This window comes from Tupaia chinensis, unplaced genomic scaffold, assembly GCF_000334495.1.
Source record: "Tupaia chinensis unplaced genomic scaffold, TupChi_1.0 Scaffold000477_1, whole genome shotgun sequence".
NCBI lineage: Eukaryota > Metazoa > Chordata > Mammalia > Scandentia > Tupaiidae > Tupaia > Tupaia belangeri.
The window spans coordinates 1,112,380-1,133,418 of NW_006159986.1; the positions used below are offsets into that span (position 1 = coordinate 1,112,380).

A 21,039-nucleotide genomic window follows, 5' to 3' on the forward strand; every position below is an offset into this window, starting at 1 on the left:
GGGACAGGTAGTTAAGGGCCTGGCGTCTCCCTCTCTAAACCGGTGGCCCAAGTCAGGTGTACCGACGCCCTGGGTCCAGGTAAGGCCCAGAGCGGGCACTTCGCCTCGGGGGTGGGATGCCCGGGCGGGCCTGGGGTCCATCTGGAGAGTCGGTCTCCTGCCGTGTAGTTCTGGCGGCCGCTCGCTTTGTTTTCCTCCGATCCCCCACCCCACCCCTCCTCACCTTTCGCCCTCGGTCCCCTCCGATCCTCATTTCCTGCCCTCAGCCCCCCGGCGTCCCCATCGCCTCCCGACACCAGCCAGTTGATGCGAAGTCAGATCTGAGTCTCTGTCCGGGAGACGCGGCTCTTCCCGCTGAAACTGGCCCCTCCCCGCACCCCCAGAAAGAGCTCGGAAGGGGGTCCGCTTTTCCCCGTTGGCGTTTCCTCGTCTCTGCTAAGACGGAGCAGGGCGGGGGCGCCGGCCCGTGAAGGGGAGGGATTCCCTACAGCGCTGAAGCCCGGTCCCCGCAGCCTGTTCCTGCTCAGAGACGCGGCGTCCTGCCCTGCGAGGGGAGGGCGGCACGGGGCGGGCCGAGGGGGTCCCTCCCGGTTTCAGAATGAAGGGAGCTAGGAAGGCTAGAGGGCTGGATGCTGGGGCGGGGGTCTGGGGTGCAGTGGGGCCTGGGAGACAGTGCTGGGGGGACAGAGGCTGAGGGTCTCGTCTGAGGCTGGAGAAAGACCCAGGACCGAGTGCGGCGGGTTGGGGCAGAATACACCTGTCTTCCAGGTGGGAGTCCTCCCGCAGTGTCCCCCAGGGATGCTTCTCCTGGTCTGCCTGTCCTGGACTCTGCTCTTCCCCCAAAGACTGTCGTATGTGGGGGTGGGGGGCTTCCACGAGCGTAGCAGCCCGTAATGATTAACCCCACAAACACTCCAGCATTCTTCCCCAATTAAACTTTAAAAGAGTTGCTCCCCGCCTTCTCCCATTGGGTGTTTTTTTCTTGAGTGAGGGAATGGGCGGGGCCTCAGGGTCCTAGGCCCTCCCTCAACTCCGGGTCACCCAGGGGTTTCCCACCTCCTCACCTGGGCCCTGGGCCCTAGGGGCTCTCTCAGTGGTGAAGCCTCTCCCCTCGCAGTGGATCCTGATGGGGGCGGGGTACGGAATACTGGGCAAGCGGAGTCCTCCCGCCACGTCCCGGCGCCCAGCCCAGGCCTCTGCCCCGCCAGCATCTCCTCCCACCCTGGGACGCCACGAAGGTGGCCTTGTTTTCGGTCGGCCCCAAACAATGGGTCCTGCCACCCGCCCTTGGGGCCAGCCAGGTGGGGCCAGATTCAGGAAGTAAACAAGGAGGTAGGGAGGGCGGGATCGAGGGTGGGGCGGGAGCCGCTGGGGCAGGAGAGGCAGTTGGGGAAGCTGTGGCTGGGAGGGGAGGGCACAAATAGGTTTGGGAAGTTGGTTTCTCCCACAGAAGCTTTTCAGGAGCCCCAGTTTAAAAGTTTCAGCTCTCTCGGGAGGTGCCCAGGCTCACAGATGGGACCCCCTCTGTAGCCTTAGCAGGGTCCAGGGCTGGGTGGAGGGCCTTGAACCCCAGCCCCCCTGACTTTTGACCCTAGATTCTAATTTTTTAAGAAAACTGTATTTATATATCCGTGGTAGCACGTGCACATGAGCCAGAGGAGAGCAGCGCGCTTCAAGTCTGGTCAGGCCAACATCTCCTTCCCAGCCCTCCAGCTTATGGGGGGCACTTGCATGCTTAAGGTTCGCAGCTGGGGATCTGCACCCACGGCTGACCATTTGGCTTCCAGAACAGCAATTCAGAACATTATAGGCTGGGACTGCCATTGAGGGGGGCACAGACTCCCTCTGTCAACTCCGGCCCCCTGCCCCACATTCAGAATCGGCCCTCAGGGTTCTCTATTCCTCCTCCCACTTCACTGTTGAGGGCGGCAGGACGGCCCCTGCAGCCCCAGGGCTCATGTGTGTCGGTGTTGAGGTGCTGCTGTGTGTGTTGGGGCTGGATGGTGGGGGAAGATGCCTTGCCCTTCTGCACTACCTCAAGCCGCCACCTTGGGCTGTTTGCTCTGCCCACCTGTCTGGCCCCTTAGGTATTTTGACTTTCCACTCCAGCTTTTGTAGTACTATCTGGCCAGGACACCCAGGAAAGTCGTGAGGCACCTCATCCCTCATCCCCTGGGCCAGGTGCAGCCTGAGCACTAGGGGGCCCAGCAGCAGAGGGAGGCTGGGGCCTTGCTCAGGCTAGGGAGCCCTGGAGCTGCTTTGAGTGAGGAGGGGGCCCGCTGGGAGATCAGCTCCACTCCAGATGAGCCTCTGAATCCAGACCAGGCATTTCCTCAGTCCTTCCTAGGTGAGGGGCTCCTGCCCTGGTACTGGCTTGGGACTGGGGGTGGACAGATTGCAGATCCCACCCAGATGGAGGGAGGCCTGGAGTGGGGAGGAGGAGATGATGTCAGTAGGGCCTTAGGCTCTACATCCTCCTTCTCCCCCATCCTGTTCCCTGCCCTGTGCCTCCCCCATTCCTCCCAGGCAGCCTGTAGGTTGGGAGTATGGGGGGGTGGGGTGGAGGGTAGAAGCAGGGTTGTTTGTGTTTCTCCTAAGTCAGGAAGTTGAGCAGGTGAGTCAAGGTTGAATGGAGAGCCCCAGGCACTACCACCCTGCCCCGCCCTGACTCACCTATCCCCCAAATCCCTCATGCCCTCATGAAGGGTCAGGTGCCTACCCATCCTGGGAAGGGGGATTGTCAGTCCCAGGTGCCCTGGGTGGTCTTACAGTACCTCCCTGAGACTGGAGAGCAGGCAGGGGGTTGGGATTGGCAAGATTTCCTTGGTCCTTGAAAGGGGTCTGTCTGGTTCCTATGGCGGAGCCAGTGTGGCCTTCTCCTTATTGGGTGTACCTGCAAGCACCTATGGGTGGGAAGACAAGGGCAGGACTCTATCCCTGTCTGAGAGTGCCAGGTGCCCTTATACCAGTGGGTGGATAAGACAGGGCACAGCAATGGGTGCATGCACAGTATTGAGAAGAAACCTTAGTCTGAATGGGGAAAATCCAGGAAGACCTCTCAGAGGAAGTGGCTCTTGCACTGCAGCTTTGGGAACGGGCTGGATAGAAAGAGAGGCCTGAGGAAGGCACACAAAATTGGGGGCTGCTGGGGCAAGGAACCCCCGGGTTAGCCCTCCTCACTGCAGCTGAGCTCACCCTCCAGGTTCTGTCCTCCCCTCCTCCCCTCGGTATCACTCACTCATCACTTGGGCAGGCGTTGCCACAACAGGCTCTGGCCACGAAGCGCTGGCAAAACCCGGAGCAGAGCTCGGTGGAGTGAGTGCTCTGTGCGTGGAGGCGGAGGGGTGGCCTTCACCCTGACGCTGACGCGGAGAGCTGACCCCAGGCAGTGTGTGGGTCTTGGAGTCAGCTGATGCTGCTGGGCTTGCGGGGAGCCCGCTCAGCTCCTCTGTGCAGTCCAATACCAGGCTCCACTCCCGACTCACCTGCCACCTTCTCAGGCACTCAGTGCCCCCTTTTGTCAAATGGGGGCTCATTCTACCCTTCCTCAAAGGAAACTCCAGTTAGAGGGGAGCAGCGAGGTGCCATGTAAACTCTGAGGGGCACCCTGGCAGCTGCCAGCTCTGGGATCTGGGTTCTCTTGGCCCCTCTGCCAGGACTAAGGTGCTCCAGCACACATTCAGCCCCCCTTCTCTCTCAGATGTCATGGAGCTGGATCTGTCTCCACCTCAACTCAGCAGCTCCCCGGAAGACCTGTGCCCAGCCTCTGGGACCCCTCCGGGAACTCCCCCGCCCCCTGAGACCCCTCTGCCTGGGGAGGTGAAGAGGTCCCAGCCTCTGCCCATTCCGAACTGCAGGTATGGTGGGATGAGGGGCTGGGGTGGGGCTGGGGCAGAGGCGGCACTAGGTAAGGCATGGAGGCTGCCATCAGTTCCTCTCTTGCCACAGGAAACTTCGGGAAGAGGAGCTGCGGGCATCTTCTCTACCCTCCATCCCCAACCCCTTCCCTGAGCTCTGCAGTCCTCCTTCACAGACCCCCATTCTCGGGGGGCCCTCCAGTGCAAGGGGACTGCTCCCTCGAGATGCCAGCCGCCCCCATGTGAGTTTCTTTAGAAAGGGAAAGGGGGGGATACAGGTTCTGCTCTGGGCCTGGGGTGGATATAGTGTCCCTTTGGGGGTGGGATCGTGGTTTCTCCCTGAGGGTACAGCAGGTGGGGGGAGGGGAAGAACCACCTTTGCCCTCCTTCAAGTCATCTGTGCTTCCTGGGGTGCAGGTGGTAAAGGTGTACAGTGAGGACGGGGCCTGCCGGTCCGTGGAGGTGGCAGCGGGCGCCACGGCTCGCCACGTGTGTGAGATGCTGGTGCAGCGAGCTCATGCCCTGAGCGACGAGAACTGGGGACTGGTGGAGTGCCACCCCCACCTTGCACTGGGTGAGTCGGGGTGCAGGGAGCTGCCTGAGCCAGGAGGAAATGCCTCATATCTTTGCTCAGCACACAGCTCATCAGGAGGCCTGATGTGTCCTCACTAACCCCCGCTTTTTGCCCTGGACCCCAGAGCGGGGTTTGGAGGACCATGAGTCTGTAGTGGAAGTGCAGGCCGCTTGGCCTGTTGGTGGAGACAGCCGCTTCGTCTTCCGGAAAAATTTCGCCAAGTATGAACTATTCAAGAGCTCCCCAGTAAGTGTGTGTTGGGGATTCTGGACACTGGGGTACCCTGATACCTAACCTGGGCCATTGAGCCTTGACCCCAACCCCTGTCTTCCCTCTAGCACTCCCTGTTCCCAGAAAAGATGGTCTCCAGCTGTCTGGATGCACACACGGGCATATCCCATGAAGACCTCATCCAGGTGAGGGGACCCCCCCCATTTTATTTTACCACAGGTTCATGTCTGCCCAGAACTGCCTGGTGCTTCTCTGCCCTTAAACTTCATGCCTCCTCTCTGCGGTAGAAGGAGCCCAGCCACCGTCCTGGGACCGGGACGAGTGACAAGTCACCTGTGACTGGGACAAGTCGTTTTCCCTGCCCGAGCGTCAGCTTCTGCATCTGTGACACCAGGACAATACAGGCATGGAGAGCTCAGGCCCTCACCCTCTGCTCCCCCCTCAGAACTTCCTGAACGCCGGCAGCTTCCCAGAGATCCAGGGCTTCCTGCAGCTGCGGGGGTCTGGACGCAAGCTTTGGAAACGCTTCTTCTGCTTCCTGCGCCGGTCTGGCCTCTATTACTCCACGAAGGGCACCTCCAAGGTGAGGCCTTGAAGGTGCCAGCCCCAGCGCCTCGGGAGCTCCATCCCTGGTCCTTCTAGAAGTTGTCCCTTCCCTGCTGGAACTCCTGGACCCTTCTCCCCCTGGGCCCTGGCCCCCCACCCCCGTCCAGCTTACCTATCCTAAGAGGGAGCAGTAGAAAAGGCAGGTGAGCTGAGCTCAAATCAGGCTCCACTTCTGTTTGCCCTGTGACCTTACATACGTCCCTGTGCCCCCCTGTGCCCCCGGCCTGAGATCTCCCCGCCTGATGGGATGGGGGCGGCAATAATAGAGACGGTCGGCCTGCGCCAAGTCCTGCTACCTCGTGCTCTCAGGATCCGAGGCACCTACAGTACGTGGCCGACGTGAACGAGTCCAACGTGTACGTGGTGACGCAGGGCCGCAAGCTCTATGGCATGCCCACGGACTTCGGCTTCTGTGTCAAGGTGAAGCCTGTGAGGGGACCTGGCCTGGGAGGGAACGGGAGCTGCTCAGGCCCCAGACTCCCACACCCATACTCGTCTCCCTGCCCCGCACTGCTGGAAGCTGCCCTGGGTCCTGCCCTGCCCCGAGACCAGACGTCTGGCCCTAATGGCAGAAATGGGACCTGCCAATTTCTCTCCCCAGCCCAACAAGCTTCGGAACGGTCACAAGGGGCTGCGCATCTTCTGCAGCGAGGATGAGCAGAGCCGTACCTGCTGGCTGGCTGCCTTCCGCCTCTTCAAGGTGAGCCCCTGGGCGTGGTGTGGGGGGCTGACCCTGCCCAAGGAGCCCATGCATGCAGGAGGGGTCACAATTCTGCCTTCTGGAAGTCTCCAGATCGAGAAGGCCCTCATGGCCTTGCTCTCTGAGAATCCCTGGTCCGAGGCTGGAATCGCTGGAATTGAAGCTCCAGCTTCTGGATGCTTCCATCCAAAGGCGGAAACCCCACCCCGCCCCGCCCTTGGGGGGTCCTGGTCTGGGGGTGGTGTGGACCACTTGAGCTCAGGCCCTCTTCCGCAGTATGGGGTGCAGCTATATAAGAACTACCAGCAGGCACAGTCTCGCCATCTGCGCCCGTCCTGTTTGGGCTCTCCGCCCTTGGTGAGTGTGTGCAGGGGCACGAGGTGGGGTGCACCCCGGGGCCTGTGCTGACCCCTTGCTTCCATCCTGTCCTCTGTCTCCAGAGGAGCGTCTCAGATAATACCCTGGTGGCCATGGACTTCTCTGGCCATGCTGGGCGTGTCATTGAGAACCCCCGGGAAGCTCTGAGTGCAGCCCTGGAGGAGGCCCAGGCCTGGAGGGTGAGGCGCCTGCACCCATCTGCATGTTTGTGCTGGGCTCTTTCCTCCATGTGGGTTTCTGTGGAGTGGGAAGGAGGAAGAAGGGGCAAGGGGAGCTCCTCCCTTCCCAGGAAATAGGATTCCAGATTCTTGAGGTGCCAACCTCGCCCTGACATGTCCCCCACCACTCTGCAGAAGAAGACCAACCACCGCCTCAGCCTGCCCACCCCCAGCTCAGGCGCGAGCCTCAGTGCAGGTGGGTGACGACCCAGAGTCCCAGGGTGGGGGCTGCCGTGGCTTCTCTGAACATTCCCAGCCAAGGTGGGGGTAGATTGGGGTCCTTGCCTGGAGTGACCATCCATCCACTTCTACCCCACCCTAGCCATCCACCGCACCCAACCCTGGTTCCATGGACGCATTTCCCGCGAGGAGAGCCAGCGGCTCATCGGACAGCAGGGCCTGGTGGATGGGTAAGGGGCCGGGGTGGGCAGGCAGGGGAGGGCAGCAGGCCCGTGTCCTTGGGTAACATCCTACCTCCTGGCAGCCTCTTCCTGGTCCGGGAGAGTCAGCGGAACCCACAGGGCTTCGTCCTCTCCTTGTGCCACCTGCAGAAAGTCAAGCATTACCTCATCCTGCCGGTGAGTGACCCCCTCTCCCGCAGGGGTCTCGGATCTCTGCAGCAGAGATAGTGCTCCCAGCAACTCGGCCGCATCAGTGCCCTGGGGGAGCTCCTGGCCCCCAGTGTGTCTCCTTTGCTCCTGCACAAGGAATGGGGACCTGAGGGAGCCTTTTATTCAGGCGCCCCTCCCTGACCTCCCAACCCTTGTGGCCACACCCCAGAACGAAGAGGAGGGTCGCCTCTACTTCAGCATGGACGAGGGCCAGACCCGGTTCACCGACCTGCTGCAGCTTGTGGAGTTCCACCAGCTGAACCGTGGCATCCTGCCGTGCCTGCTGCGCCATTGCTGTACCCGTGTGGCCCTCTGACCACACAGGAGCTGCCCGGCTCACCTCAGGCTGCCTGCCGTCCCCTCTGCTCAGCCAGTGGACCTGGGGGGACACAGGAGTGGGGACAGGATGGTGAATGACTCGAGGGCCTCCCATTCTAGTCTTCTCAGCTCCCTTCTTCCTTAGGCACGAAACTACACCCCACCCAGTCCACCCTTGACCTCTTTCCTCTGGGGCTGCAGCTGGTGGCCCTTTCCCCTCCATGGAGCCCCTGGGCGCTACTCTGGGGCAGGGCATTATGAGAAAAATGGGTGCAACCCAGGCGGTTTTATGCCCCACATTTTGTACAGACTGAGAGGCCAGTTGATCTGCTCTGTTTTATACCAGTGACAATAAAGAGTATTTTTTGATACGCCTTTGAGTTCTGTCTGGCAAGACCTGGCTGGCTGGTGTTGAGAAGGAACCAGGACAGGTGGGTGCAAGGGGAGACTTTGGTGTCCTGGCCAGCCTGGTCTTAATCATGTCAGTTTCCAGTGCCCAGCATGGAGCATGGCACACCCTGGGCACTCAGTGATTGCTAGTTAAATGAATGATACTACCTGACAGAGCCTAGGTTGATAGAGGTAACTAACAGGGCCTGGAGCTGGAGATGAGTCCTACACCACCCTCATTCTCAGTATGTTCTGGCCCAGCTGGGAGATGGTGAACCCTGACAAACCCATATGGTTGTGCACCCACCACCGCAGCTGAGACCCAGAAGGGCTCCATTACCTCCCACAATTCCCTGTGCCCCTACTGTCAGCCTCTCTCCCTACTCCCCTAATCCAGAGATGCTCTCTGTCCTTCTGTCTCCTGGAGCCCCACTCCCTCTAGAAGGCTATGCGCATGGAACCCTGCCTCAGTCAGCTGTTTCTGTCGTGTCCTTCAACCCACAGACCCATCTTCCCAAGATGTCCATCTGCCCACTCCCCTGCGTCTCCCCCTAAGTTCAGTTAGACCAATCCTGCAGGCCTGGCCTCTGCCCACTACTCATGCTATGTGTTTGTCTAAAAATATATATTTATAAAGTTTTGTTTATTCTGAGAAAGAATCAGCATCCCCAAGAGGGTCATAATGCCTCGATCCACCCCCAGCTCAGCTGGCCCAGATCAAGTGCCTGGCACACTAGGGAGGTCTCTGGTTGTGAATCTGGAATCTTCCCACATGGGTCAGCCTTACAGAACATTGCATTTTACCGCTGATCCATGGTCCAGCCCGTCTTAGAATTTACTAGTTTGAGCGCTTTCCTTGGGGGAGCTTTATAACAGTTGTATCAGATTTGCAGTGCCTGAACCTACTATTCAATTCACAGAGACCGACCCTCCTTGATGGGTAAACCCTAACCACGCATTATTTCTGCCAAAAAATCAAACCCAGGTCCTTAGCTCCAACCACTAGTTGACTGAAAATAGGAGGAACATATGAAATGACACAATGGGGATGCAATTACTACTATCCACACTGGGAAACCACAGAATAGATAACTCTGTTTCTTCTTCAACAAGAAAAATTACAAGAAAAGAAAAGATGAGGAATCTTTAGATTTCAAGAAATTATACATCTATTAACTAAAGGTGATTAATTGACCATTCAAATCCAAACTAACTGTAAAAAGTATTCATGAGCAATTGGGGGAAATTTGAACTCTGGTGAGATATTTGATGATGTGAAGAAATTAGGTTGACTTTTTAAGGTTGTGGTAATGGTTTCTTTTTTTTTCTTAAGCTTTTATCTTTTTTTCTTTTTTTTTATGGAGAGGTTTTTTTTTTTTTTTTTTTGCTATAGGGCGCATGCGCTCGCCAGAAAGACAGAGACAGAGAGACAGAAAGTGAGAAATCACCCCCCAGGGGGGATGGCCACGCTGCTATCCCTTCTCCTCCATTCTCCTCTCGGGATCTTGGGCACGCACACACACGCGCCTGGCATGAGTTTAAGCCACTGGGTCCAGGACTCTTAACCGTGGTCAGCTACATGGGAGTCCAGCGACATAGCCATTACGCTAACTGCTGGTCCCTTAAGCTTTTATCTTTGAGATAATCATTCTGAAGTACTTATAGATGAAATTACATGATGTCTTAGCTTCATTTTTATTTATTAAAACATTTTTTAAACGACTTATTTAATTTTATTTATCATTCTTCTTCAATTTGACCAGTGAGAGAGAAAGAGGGAGAGAGAGGGAGAAAGCAAGCTGCCAGGTCTGGGACTCAAACCATGGTGGGCCATGTGGGAGTCCAGTGCCTTAACCACTACACCACTTGCCAGCCCCTAGTTTTTTTTTTTTTTTTTTAATTTCAAGAAAGGCAGTTTTAACTGTAATAAATCAAATAAATACTAAGGAACTTTGTTTAAAACATAAAGCTAGGAAACAGGTTAGGATTCTCTTCAAATAGTAGGTACATGAACCTGTCAACGTCAAGAAAAGATAAAAATCTTTAAAACTGGACAACAAAACCTAGAAGAAAATCAGCAATATTTTAGTCAAAAGTCATAAAATGCTATTTCACCAGTTCAATTTCATGTACTTAATCCATCTTCTGTTGTGGTTCAGTCTTCCCGATTGAATTCTGGGATATAATATTCAACTCCAGACTTCTCCCTATGATTAAGTTGGCCATTTTCTTAGTTTTTGAATTATTTCTGTGTGTCTGAATTTAATTTTCCTGATATAGCACTCCCTTGAGAACTTCTTGGAGATCTGGTCTGGTGCTGGTAGATTCTTTCAGGTTTTGTTTATTTGAGAATGTTCTTGTCTTTTCTTCCCATATGAAGGATAATTTTGCCGGGTACAGTATTCTTGGTTGAAATTGCTTTTACCTTAACACTTTGAATATATTTTCCCATTCTTTCCTCGCTTGCATTGTTTCCGATGAGAGGTCCACTGTTAGCCTGATGGGATATCCCTTGTAGGTAACTTGCCCTTTCTCTCTTGCCAATCTTTGTGGTTTTGGTCAGTCTGGCTATAAAGTGTCTTGGAGAAGATCTTCTAAGGTTGATTCTATTTGGGGTCCTTTGTATTTCTTGGGACGGGATCTTTGAGTGCCTCTCTAGGTTTGGAAAGTTTTCTTGCAGGATTTCATGGAATAGATTTATCAATGCCCTTATGAGTCTCTTCGCCTTCTGGGATACCAATTATCCGGATGTTTGGATGTTTAATGGTATCTGGTATTTCTCATATATTATTCTCATTTTGGAGGGCAGATTTCTCAGTCTTCATGGTTGATTTTTCTAGGCCAGCAATTTTCTTTTCTACGTCAGAGATTCTATTTTCTGTATGATCTGGTTGGCTTTTAATACTTTCAAGGGAGATAAGGAAGTTTTAACTTTAATGAATCAAAATCAAGAAACTTTAAGAGAACTTTGATTAGGACGTAAAGCCAGGAAACAGGTTAGGATTCTGTTTGAATAGTGGATACATGGACCTGTCCACAACTCAAGAGAAGGCAAAAGTCCTTAATTCTTTAAAGGGGGTGGGGTCCTGGTCTTGGGAGCCTGGAAGTAGACTGAGAACAGTGGTGCCCCTGCCTCAGTTTCCCTTGCCGGCCAGGGGCCTAGAGATGGAACTGGAGGGCTCCTGCAGAGCAAGCACCGGTCTGCTGGCCCCTATTTTTAAGATCTTTATTTCCAGAGAGCATGTGTGCTCACTAGAGAGAGACAGAGTGACAGAGAGGAAAAGGAAGAAAGCATCTTTCCATGGGCATGGTCCTGCTGCAGGCCCTTCTCTGTCTCTCCATTTGGTCAGGACTTTGGCATGCATGTACACACCTGGCATATTTTTCAAGCTGCCAGAGTCAGGAATTGAACTGAAGTTGGCCATGTAGAATTCGGGTCTCCTAACCATTGGGCCATAGGACTGCCCCTCAACTGTGTTTTAAATTAATCCAGAGTTGGGGCCCACAGATGGAGTGGTGGAGGTTAAGGTAGCTGGATTCCACATGGCTGACTGTGTGCTGTTTGAGTCCCAGATCCAGCAGCTTGAAAAACTCACTGGGCATGGGGCTGGCAGGTGGCATGGTGGTTAAGGGCGCTGGACTCCCACGTGGCCGGACCTGGTGGCTTGCTTTCTTTTCCTCTCTCTCTCTCCCTCTCTGGTCAAATTAAAATAAATAAAGTTAAATAAAGTAATTCTAAAAAAAACCCCAAAACGTACTGGGTGTGTGTGTGCCCGAAATTCCAAGAAAAGAATGGAAGAGAAGGGATTCTGGCATAGCCATGCCCTCCTGGGGGTGATTTCTCACTTTTTTTCACTCTTCTGGTGAGTGCATTTGCCCTATAGTAAACTAAAAAAAAAATAAATAAATAAATTCAGAGGATAAGGGAGAAGATGTGGGTATGGTGATGGGTTCGCCATCACCACGAGTTGATACTAATTGAAATGCAATGTGAAATTTGTTAAATTATACTCTCTATTTTTGTATATGCGACTGGTTGGGTATGAAGCAGTGGGACCCCATCTGGTAGGTGAAGAGTCCATGAGCCAGGATTTTGTCCCAGGTGTGAGGCCAGGTCTGGGTGTGCCCTGCTGCCCATCTGGCTGGCTTCCAGGTAGAATTTCTAAGGCACAGTGGGAGCAATAGTGGCTGGTAAAGGGGTCTCCCCTTGGTTAGCCCCTCCCTTCTCTGCAGCCCTGGTCGCTGATGGGGAGGGCTGTCCCGAGGTGACCTTCAGAAGGTCCCACTGCTGCAATGAGCCCCTGTGCCAGGCTTGACAGCCTTAGCAGCCACTTGTGACCAAGCCACCCCCAGCCTTAGCTAACCCTATGCTGGGGAGCTGGCATCTAGGCCTGGCTGCCGGAGGAGGGCAGAGAGGTCTCATCCATACCTCAGTCTGGAGCCTGCTGGGGCTGACCCTGAAGAACTTCCTGTAGGCCACAAGTGGGGAAGATGGTGGTTTTGCTTCTTTTCAACAGGACTTGATGTGGGGATCAGTACCACCTGCAGCTGTCACCTGCCATGGTTGCCAGGACCATCCCCATCACTGGCAGCTCCTCGGGCGTAGAACTGGCTGGTCCTGGATGTGTTACTGGCTACTGATGCCCAGGCCACTTCGGAGGTATGGGTGCCAGGGCTCTAGGCTAGGGTGAGTGAAGGGGTCAGGACGAGTTGCCCCTTAAACATGTTCAGGAGTTTAGGTCACACTAAAAGAGGACCCAGTGCCACCTCACAGCCCCAGGCACTGGACAGGGCACAAAGCCCTTCTACGAGGGTACATCAAAAAATTCATGAAAAAATGAAATGAAAAGGACCAGCAATTAGTGTGGTGGCTAAGGTGCTAGACTCCCACATGACTGACCACAGTTTAAGTCCCAGACCTGATGGCTTGCTTTCTTACTTTCTTTCTCTCTCTCTAGTCAAATAAAAAAATAAAAATAAAAATAAAATAAGTAGTTTGTTTAAACATGGAATTAAAGGGAAAAAATGGAGTTGAAGTATGAGGGTTTTTTTGGTGCAAAAAATTTAAAATCTATTCATCATTTTTTCATAATATATGTTTTCCATGAACTTTTTGGAGACTCCCTTGTAAGTCAGTCCGCTAAGTGGCGCCTCTGTAAGAGACATACTATTTTATATTATAAATGAAGAATTAAGGCTCTGAGAGAGAGATTCCCACCTGGGGTCATGCAGGGAGTTAGGGAGAGAGGCCAGCCTCAGCCCAGGTTGCAGGGGATGGGATGAAGCCCTGGCCTGCCCTGGGCTTTGCTCTCTGTCTTTCCCCTTCTCAGTGCTGGCCCTATGAGGGCCCTGGGCCCTGGGAGCTCTTGGATGCTGTGGCACTTGTTCCCTGAGCTGGGTACTGGTGGTCAGCAACTAGACCTCCTGAGACGTCTGGCTTCACAGAGGAGGTGCAGTGGTAAGAGTGTGAGGGAGCAGGGTGCCTCAGGGCCAGCTCACAGACAGAGCCTGGGCAAGATCTCCCACTCTGAGGAGTGCGGGGCTGCTGCTCTATCCCCAGAAACTGTAGCATGACCTCCCGAAGGGAGACAGCTGCAGTGCTGGATGGTGGAGGCTTGTGGTCCTGAGGAGAGCTGGGCTGGGGAGAGTGCAGCAGGAGCTTCTCTGGGGGAAGAGGGTAAGGGCTGGGACCTCAGATACTGTCTTCTCAAAATCAATTTATTGGGTTTGATTATAAAAGTGATATATGCTTATTAAAGAAACTTTCAGTGGGGCCAACAAGTGACATGGTGGTTAAAGGCGTTGGACTCACATAGTTGACTGTGGTTCAAGTCCCCCAGACCTAGTGGCTTGCTTTCTCACTTTCTCTCTCTCTTGTGAGCGTGTGTACCCTATAATAAAAAATAAAATAAAATAAATCTAAAAGAAAACACTTCAGAAAAAAGCAGAACAAGACTTTGGGACAAACATGGAAATTCTTCATAATCACCTCAGCTGAGAAAGACCAGGCATTGAGAGAGGGTGAGACAGGGCCCACCCTCAGGGGTTTGCCCCCAACTGTCCTGCAGTGCATCATAGATACCAGTTTCCTGAGGCCCGCCTGGTTGGTGGGAGCCCAGCACCAGGGCGCACCCTGGCAGCACCGTGGGTCTGTAGGGTGGGTGCCATGTGAAGGGCATGGCCACAGGCTGGCCTTCCTGACGGCTAAAGCGTGGAAGTCAGGGAGGTCTGGCACCAACTTTCTGGATTCTGGGAACGGGGTGGGCATGCTTCTAGGGGAGCCCACCACCCTGGGTAGGGTGTCCTGACAAAGCTCTGGCCAGTTCATGTTCCCCCCACTCCAGGCATCTCCCCCTCTCCCCGGGGTTGAAGAAATCTGCACAGCGTCCAGGTTGATAGGTGGAGGGCCTCTTGGTGCAGGCACAGGCGTTCAACATCAGGTCAGCAACCCTCCCTTCCTGGCTCCTCAGAGCCGGGTACCCTGGGAGGAATGGAGGGAGGAAGGACAGGGCACAGGTAGAGAGGGCCAAGGCTACCTGGAAGGATCCAGAGCCTTTCAAACCATCAATATAAGCCATTTTTTAATTGCTTCCCAGAGTCCAAGGGTTACAGCAGGGGCTTGAGAGGCAGATTGGGCGGGAGCTGGGGGAAGTACCTCTGCATCTGTGAATTCAGCCTTCTGGTGCATTTGGAAAAAAGTTCAGGGGTTGATCCCACTTGCACAGCGGTGGGGGTGGTGCTGCTGGCAGAACCTCAGCTGCAAGGCTGGAGAGGGGTGTGTGCAGTGTCAGCCTAGGACAGAGGACTCTGAGCTCCCAGCTGAAATGGGGAGCTGGGAGAGGAGGGAGAGGAAGGCGGACCTTGCAGACTGGACTCCAGAGCCTCCGCCAGTGGGCAACCCGGAGGCTCAGGCTGGTCCCCAGGGCCCTCTCCCGACTGCCAGAGTCGCCATTCAGGAAGGTGGTGGGGAATTGAGGCACTATTTGGTCTGAGTAAGGTTGTGCTCACCGGATCCTCACGGGTGTGTGTGTGAGGGAGCTGAAATTCAAGCCCAAGTGACCTGAGCTATGATGGGTTCTCTCCCCCCTTTTTCCAGCTGTCCTCTAAGAAAGGGGAAAACTTTGCCAGGCATCTGGGGGCTGAGAAGATGGAGCTGCGTTTTCGTGGTAAGCACTTTGTTCTTGGTTTGGGGAGACAGAGGGAGATTGAGAGGCCGAATCCACACCTTTAGGGTCAGCCCGTGGATCACATTAGGGTGTCTCACGGTGGAAGCAGGCCCTACCACTTTGGGCCTTTTGTGACTCCATATACTGGTCACCATGGGCATGTTCACCTGCATTTATCTGCCCAGTTCCTGCCTCCAAGGCAGGTCCTCCAGGACGTGGTAAAAGGGGGCACTCATACTCTACCCCAGTGTTCCAAAGGATTTCAGGGCATCTCCTTCCTCCACAGCCTTTCCCCAGAACCCACCCTGCCCTCTTTACACCATCAGTGCTGGTAAGGTGCCCGTCTCCGGGTTTCCTTCTGCCAGGCTGAGCCACCTGGCCACACCCATGTACGGGGACGAGCTTGGTGCGGGGGCGGGGATGCAGCCAGGACCCATCCCCATAGCAGTTCTAGGCACCTGCGGGAAGTGATTGTCCACAACCCGCTCTGCAGCCCCCGGCAACCCCGCCTGCACTCGTGTGCTGGCGCTGACCGCCACCGGACTAAAGCCACCCCAGGCCTCGCCGCTCCCCGCTCCTCTGCAGACCGAGGCCCGCGGTCTTCGCCAGAGGGCGCGCTCCGGGGCCGCGCTTCGAACTCGGCTTCGGCTCCCGGGCGGACCGGAGGAGGCTCGCGTGGCGCCACAGGATCGAGTTCATCACCGCAGGGCGCGTGGCTTAGTCTGTTCTCCGCTGAGGGTCGGAGGGTTGCGTGGGACCTCCCGAGACACGGCGGTAGAGGGAGAAGTGAGCGCTACCTTCAATCACCGCGGAGCATCCAGGCGCAAAGGCGGCGGGACCCGCGTGCGCGGGGCGGCCTGATCCTCCCCTCCGCGGCCCCGCCCGAGCCGGCTCAGCCGCGCAGCTCCAGCGACACCCAGCGGTCGTCGCGGGAAGTGCACGCGCCGCGGCTAGGCTCCCTGGGTTCAGGTCGCGCCTCTCGAGGTTCCCACTCGTGGTTACACGCGGGCACCCCCAAGGAGAGAGGCCGCCCTCTGCAGACTGCTCGCGGGGCACTTCCCCTTCCCCTCCCCCGTTTCCTCTCCTGCAGTCGCCCGAGCGCTGGGAGATCCTGCAGGGCTGCAGTGCCCGGAAGGGCGGGGCGGGGCGCAGCGGCGGCGCTGGGCTGTGACCCCCGTGCAGTTTCACTTCTGGATCCCGCTCCCGCTGTGAGGGGAGAGTGCTGGGTGGGGTGGGGGCGGCGAGGACACACGGGCCTGCCGTGGTCCAGCGCTCTGAACCCGGGGAGCCACGCCATCCCCCCGGCTGCGGCCCCCGGGAGAGGCCCGGAGCGGCGTGGGCGGCAGGAGGAGCGAGCTGTGAAGCCGCAGGCAGGGGTTAGGCTGCGGGCTGCGGAGCCGCCGAGCTGTTTCTCAGAAGTGCAGCTGCCCCTCCCCTCACACCCCCCTCGCTCCCACCTCGGCCGCGCCGCACCCGCCCCCCTCGCCGGCCTCGCTTTCCTCTCCCAGGAACCCCAACCCGGGAACCCGGGCTCTGAGTCCGCGCAGAGAGGAGGGTTGAGAAAGGCCGGGGGCGGAGTTCGGACCCAGCCTCAGCCCGTGTGTCTGAGCTCATCCTCAATGCCCAGAGGCAGCCGGAGCCTGGCCCCTCCCTTCCTCTCCTTCATCCCGGTTCGGATCCGGGGCTAGGATTGGATCTTCTAGGATCATAACATCCCCAGACACCATCACCCTAGCAGACCCCCTCCCCCGCCCCCAGCTTAAGTCGGGTGGGGAGAGAGGAGAAAGGGGGACGTCCTTCTCTCCTAGTCTTGGTTCTGGACAGGAAAGGTCTGGGACCAGCCGGAGCAATGGGGTTGAGGCCACGCTGGCAGGAACGGCACAGATCCCGGGCCTCAGGGAGAAATCGAGGCCCAGAGCGGGAAAGTGGGGTGCCCTAGAGAATGAAGGGGCTGTGGGACAGGAACGCAGGATCCTAGTGCTGGCAGGAGTCTTACACCAGGTTGACTTTTGCTTGAGACTTTGGAGATTTGCTGGAAAGAGGGGGGTCTGCCTGCGCCTGCCGCCCCCTCCCCAGCGCTCCCAATAGTCTAGGGAGGTTGTGGTAAGTAAGGTCCCCATGAGAGAGGTGGAGGTGCTGAGGATGTAATTCCAGCAGGGCTGGGGCCAGACTGAGCTGGTGGTAGGATGAGCCCGGGGGAGGAGGTGGCATCTGCCCCCCTAGTTCCCATCCATCGACACCCCCAGGGCTGTGGTTGATTTGACTAGGTCGCTCTTCTGGGCCGGGGGCCTGGGGCTCGGGGGAGAGGTAAGGTGATGGGAAAGGGCTGTTCTGGCTTCCTGCCCCCTCTGTCCTGGGTTAGGGGCCGTTCACATCACCCACGGGCCCTCCAACCTCCATTCTTTCCACTGCAGTGCTCTTTCCTTGGGTGTGTGTGTGTTATTCTGGGGGAAGGTCTGTTATTTGGGGGGAAGGGAGACAGCTGCCTACTTCACAGGTCAAGAGAGAGTTAAAAACAAAACCGCAATAAGCTCAACACCCCATGTCCTTCAGGGACTTTCCATGACACCTTCCTCCCCCCACTCCCCCAAGCCAGGGAGTACCTCCCCAGAGAGCCTCCCCACCCCAGGTGCAGTGGCTTTTGGCTTTTATGCAAACAACTGTCTGACCCAGGAATGCTCCATAGCCGGAATGTGGCTGGGGTCCTGGTCTGGGTCGGGGTCTGGGCTGATGCACTTCCACCATCCCGTAGACCTTTCCAGAGCTCTTTCCTCCACTTCTCAGCTCCTGGATTCTCAGTGTTGGGGGACCAAGGAAGGGAGCTGGTCCTTTTCCCCCTGTCTGCCCTGGGTGGCAGTTGGCTGCCAGTGGAGGTTTGGGCCCCTGCAGCCTGCTGTCTTGAGCGATGGGGGAGGGTAGAGAAGGAGGATGCAGGTGTGGTAGGACCTCCAGTGCCAGACCCATCACCCTTAAAACATCAAATTAGGGCTGGATTGGTGGCGCAGTGCTTATGTTACATGCTGCTTAAAGCAATGCTGGATCTATACAGGAGATGACGGTTTGGTTCCTGGTGGACCTGTACATGCATGACCATGAGCCCTGCTGGCTGGATCATGGCGTAAGACCCTGTTGAGAGTGCATCTCTCTCTCTCTCAAAAAATAAACTTAGAAAAAAAAAAAACATGAAGTCTGTTCCTAAGCATCAAAAAACTTTCCCCAGGCTGGAAGGAAGCCTAATCTGCCCCAACCCCAGCCAGCACAAGCCCAGGTGCTCTCTCTCCACTGCTCACTGGCGAAGGAATTGGGGTCTCCTGGTCTCCCTGTCTCTTTTTCTCCCTGAGCCGCTTCTGCCTTGGAAGGGACTGGACAAGGGATGGCCACATAGCGGTCTCTCCCAGGCCGATGTGAAGAGGCAGGTTTTGAACATATTTAGTGTTAAAATACAAAGGCAGGCTGCGAGGTCATTCCTTTCTCCCTGTCCTTGGCTCTAGGGGAAACAAGACCTGCTGGCAATCCTCGAGAGGCTTGGTGGTGCCGAGGGGAGATGGTGCTGAGGGAGAGTTGGAAGTAGAGCCAGCAGCCGCTGCCAACCTGGCTGTTTGGTAATCCTAAACGTCAGAAACACGCCGGGAGGGTGCGTTAGATGAGCCGAGCAGAAGGCCAGACCATCGCTCAGACTCCCCAGGAACATTCTGAGAGAGAACACAGATAACAAGATGGCGGTAAAACTGCTACATCCGTATGCCATTCTCCTACTTTTCCTCCCAGCACCTTTAGTTTGCTTTAGTTTGGGCCTCCAGCTATCTAAAGACTATTTAAATTATTTTTATTTAACTTTATTTTTAATTTGACCAGAGAGGGACAGAGAGAGAAGAGAAAGTGAGAAAGCAAGCTGCCAGGTCCGGGACCCAAACCGCAGTGGGCCGTGTGGGAGTCCAGTGCCCTTACCCACTACGCCACCTGCCGGCCCCCTAAAGACTGTTTAAATGAGGCTGAGTTTAATGACAACTTGAGTTTCCCAATGTGGATGTTTATGAGACCCACAGGTGAAAAGGAGCTCGCCTGTCTTGTAGGCTGATCTTGTGGAGGAGGGAGGCCAGAGTAGTGCCTTGGAGAGGAGACACTGTGCCCAATGTGTGGATCCTGCTAAGTCCAGGTCCCCAATCTCCTTGGGTACCTTGGTGCACTAAGGACCAGTGGCACCTGAACTCTGTCGTGGGGGACCCGTTGACTGCAGGCCAAGCAGCAGGATACCAAGTTCAGAAAGACATCAGGTGAAGAGCTTATTTCAATGATATTCCATTGATCTTCATACCTGGGCTTTAAGAAATAGCCAGAGGGGCTAAATTAACAAAATATCCTCAGGGAAGAAGTCAACCTTCCAGTCTTTATTTTTCTTAAAATTATTTTATTTTTATTTATTACTTTAACCAGAGAGAGAGAGAGAGAGAGAGGGAAAGTAGAAAAGCAAGCCGCCAGGTCTGGGATTTGAACCGTGATCAGCTATGTGGGAGTCCAGTCTTCCAACCCCCATGCCACCTACTGGCCCCAAACCCTTCCAATCTTGTTGTTGGTGGTTTATTTTATTTCATTATTTTATTTTTGCCAGAGGGGCAAGCGTGAGAGAGAGAAAGAGGGAGCACAGTGACTGATCATGCATCTTCTCCCCCTCCCGTTTCTCCAATCCTTCAGGGTCCTGGGCACACCTGCCTTTAGGGTGAGGCTTCCAGTCACAGTGGGACAGCCATGTGAGATCTGGCTCCCTCTGCATAGCACTCAAGCGCTACGCTGCAGGGCTGGCCCAACCCTTCCATTTCTGACAGTAGGAGCTACAGATGATAGTCATGCACAAGGATTTATTTTAAACACACAAGATTTTTTTATTTTTCAATGTAAAAATTAAACATGATAAAGGATCTTGGAGGCCATCAGCAGGGCCGTTTCTGACACAGGGATGCACGCATTGTGGTTCGGGCAAGGGCTAGCACTGACACATTTCAGGAGCTGTCTTTCTTTTAACGGCCTGTACAGAGCAGGACACTTTATAGTGCTCCTCATGGCTGGACTCCAGGCAGAACTCCAGAGGAGTGAAGAGGGAAAGTCACTGCTGGGCAAAGAGGCCATTTCTGAGAAATGCAGAGGGGAGGGAGAGGCTGAGAGCACAGGCCCTGTGAAAACCCTCCCTTGCTCCTGGTGGGAAGACTGCCCTGAGCCTCAAACCACCTTCTGTTCCTCCTTCGTCATTCTGCAGACAAGGGTCATCCACAGACCACACGTGTGTGGCTTTGGCAACCAGAAATTAAAAATATGCTATGGTTTTTCCAGTAGCCAAAATGATCCTTCACCAAAGCTCACAGACTGAGAACCCGAGTACGAAAAACCACAGTCTGGGTGAAGGGATGTCTACTTTTTAAATGACCTGCTAATTCTTTGCAACCCACAGTAATTTGGTTTCTGTGAACCCACAGAAGTAGGCCCACCAAGGGCCTTGTCTGCTAACCTGGAAAAGTCCTTGTATAAATGAGTCACTGGCAATGGAATCAGTCATTTTTAAGGCTGCCCCCGTTTCCCTGACATGCCGAGCCGTGCGTGTGTTCTCAGTCTTCTCAGGAGAGGAATATGCAACGCCGCACATACATTCTGAGTATGAGACAGGCGAGGGCTTGGGGAAGGGGAGTGCCGTTGCGAGGTCGTTCCCCAGATCTTTTAGAGTGGGGTAAGTGAAGAGAAGAACCCACTGAGGAAAGTGCTTGGGAACTCCTGGTGGGGGGCTCATAAGCCTGGATGTGAGGGAGCAAAGCCCTTCTACTTCCGGGGATGCAACACCCAGGAGTGTCTGTGCATGCGGTTCATGCAAACTCACATTTAACTTATTTGAAATACAAAACGCTATTTATCGTAGCAACTGTTCGGTGGGGCGCAGACTATATACAGTTCGACTGAATTAGAGATACATCTCGTGTCACGGGTCTAAAGCCGACACCGCTCTT

At 55.3% G+C, this 21,039-nt stretch overlaps 1 protein-coding gene across 2 annotated transcripts in view; it reads left to right on the forward strand.

Annotated features, from left to right (window-relative positions):
* GRB7 (growth factor receptor bound protein 7) overlaps positions 1 to 7,864 on the forward strand; it is an 8,137-nt gene extending 273 nt beyond the window's left edge. The window contains exons 1-15 of one of the 2 annotated variants that reach the window (XM_006155904.3): positions 7 to 79; positions 3,701 to 3,857; positions 3,949 to 4,099; positions 4,275 to 4,431; positions 4,556 to 4,677; positions 4,770 to 4,847; positions 5,108 to 5,245; positions 5,578 to 5,688; positions 5,870 to 5,968; positions 6,245 to 6,325; positions 6,409 to 6,525; positions 6,700 to 6,760; positions 6,887 to 6,974; positions 7,049 to 7,142; positions 7,345 to 7,864. In XM_006155904.3, the coding sequence (XP_006155966.1) occupies positions 3,706 to 3,857; positions 3,949 to 4,099; positions 4,275 to 4,431; positions 4,556 to 4,677; positions 4,770 to 4,847; positions 5,108 to 5,245; positions 5,578 to 5,688; positions 5,870 to 5,968; positions 6,245 to 6,325; positions 6,409 to 6,525; positions 6,700 to 6,760; positions 6,887 to 6,974; positions 7,049 to 7,142; positions 7,345 to 7,491 (1,596 nt within the window). In that variant the 5' untranslated portion in view covers positions 7 to 79; positions 3,701 to 3,705 and the 3' untranslated portion in view covers positions 7,492 to 7,864. Of the gene's footprint in view, positions 1 to 6; positions 80 to 3,700; positions 3,858 to 3,948; positions 4,100 to 4,274; positions 4,432 to 4,555; positions 4,678 to 4,769; positions 4,848 to 5,107; positions 5,246 to 5,577; positions 5,689 to 5,869; positions 5,969 to 6,244; positions 6,326 to 6,408; positions 6,526 to 6,699; positions 6,761 to 6,886; positions 6,975 to 7,048; positions 7,143 to 7,344 lie in introns of those variants that run through there. The other variant, XM_006155905.3, reaches the window with a different exon arrangement.
* The last annotated feature ends 13,175 nt before the right edge of the window (positions 7,865 to 21,039 follow it).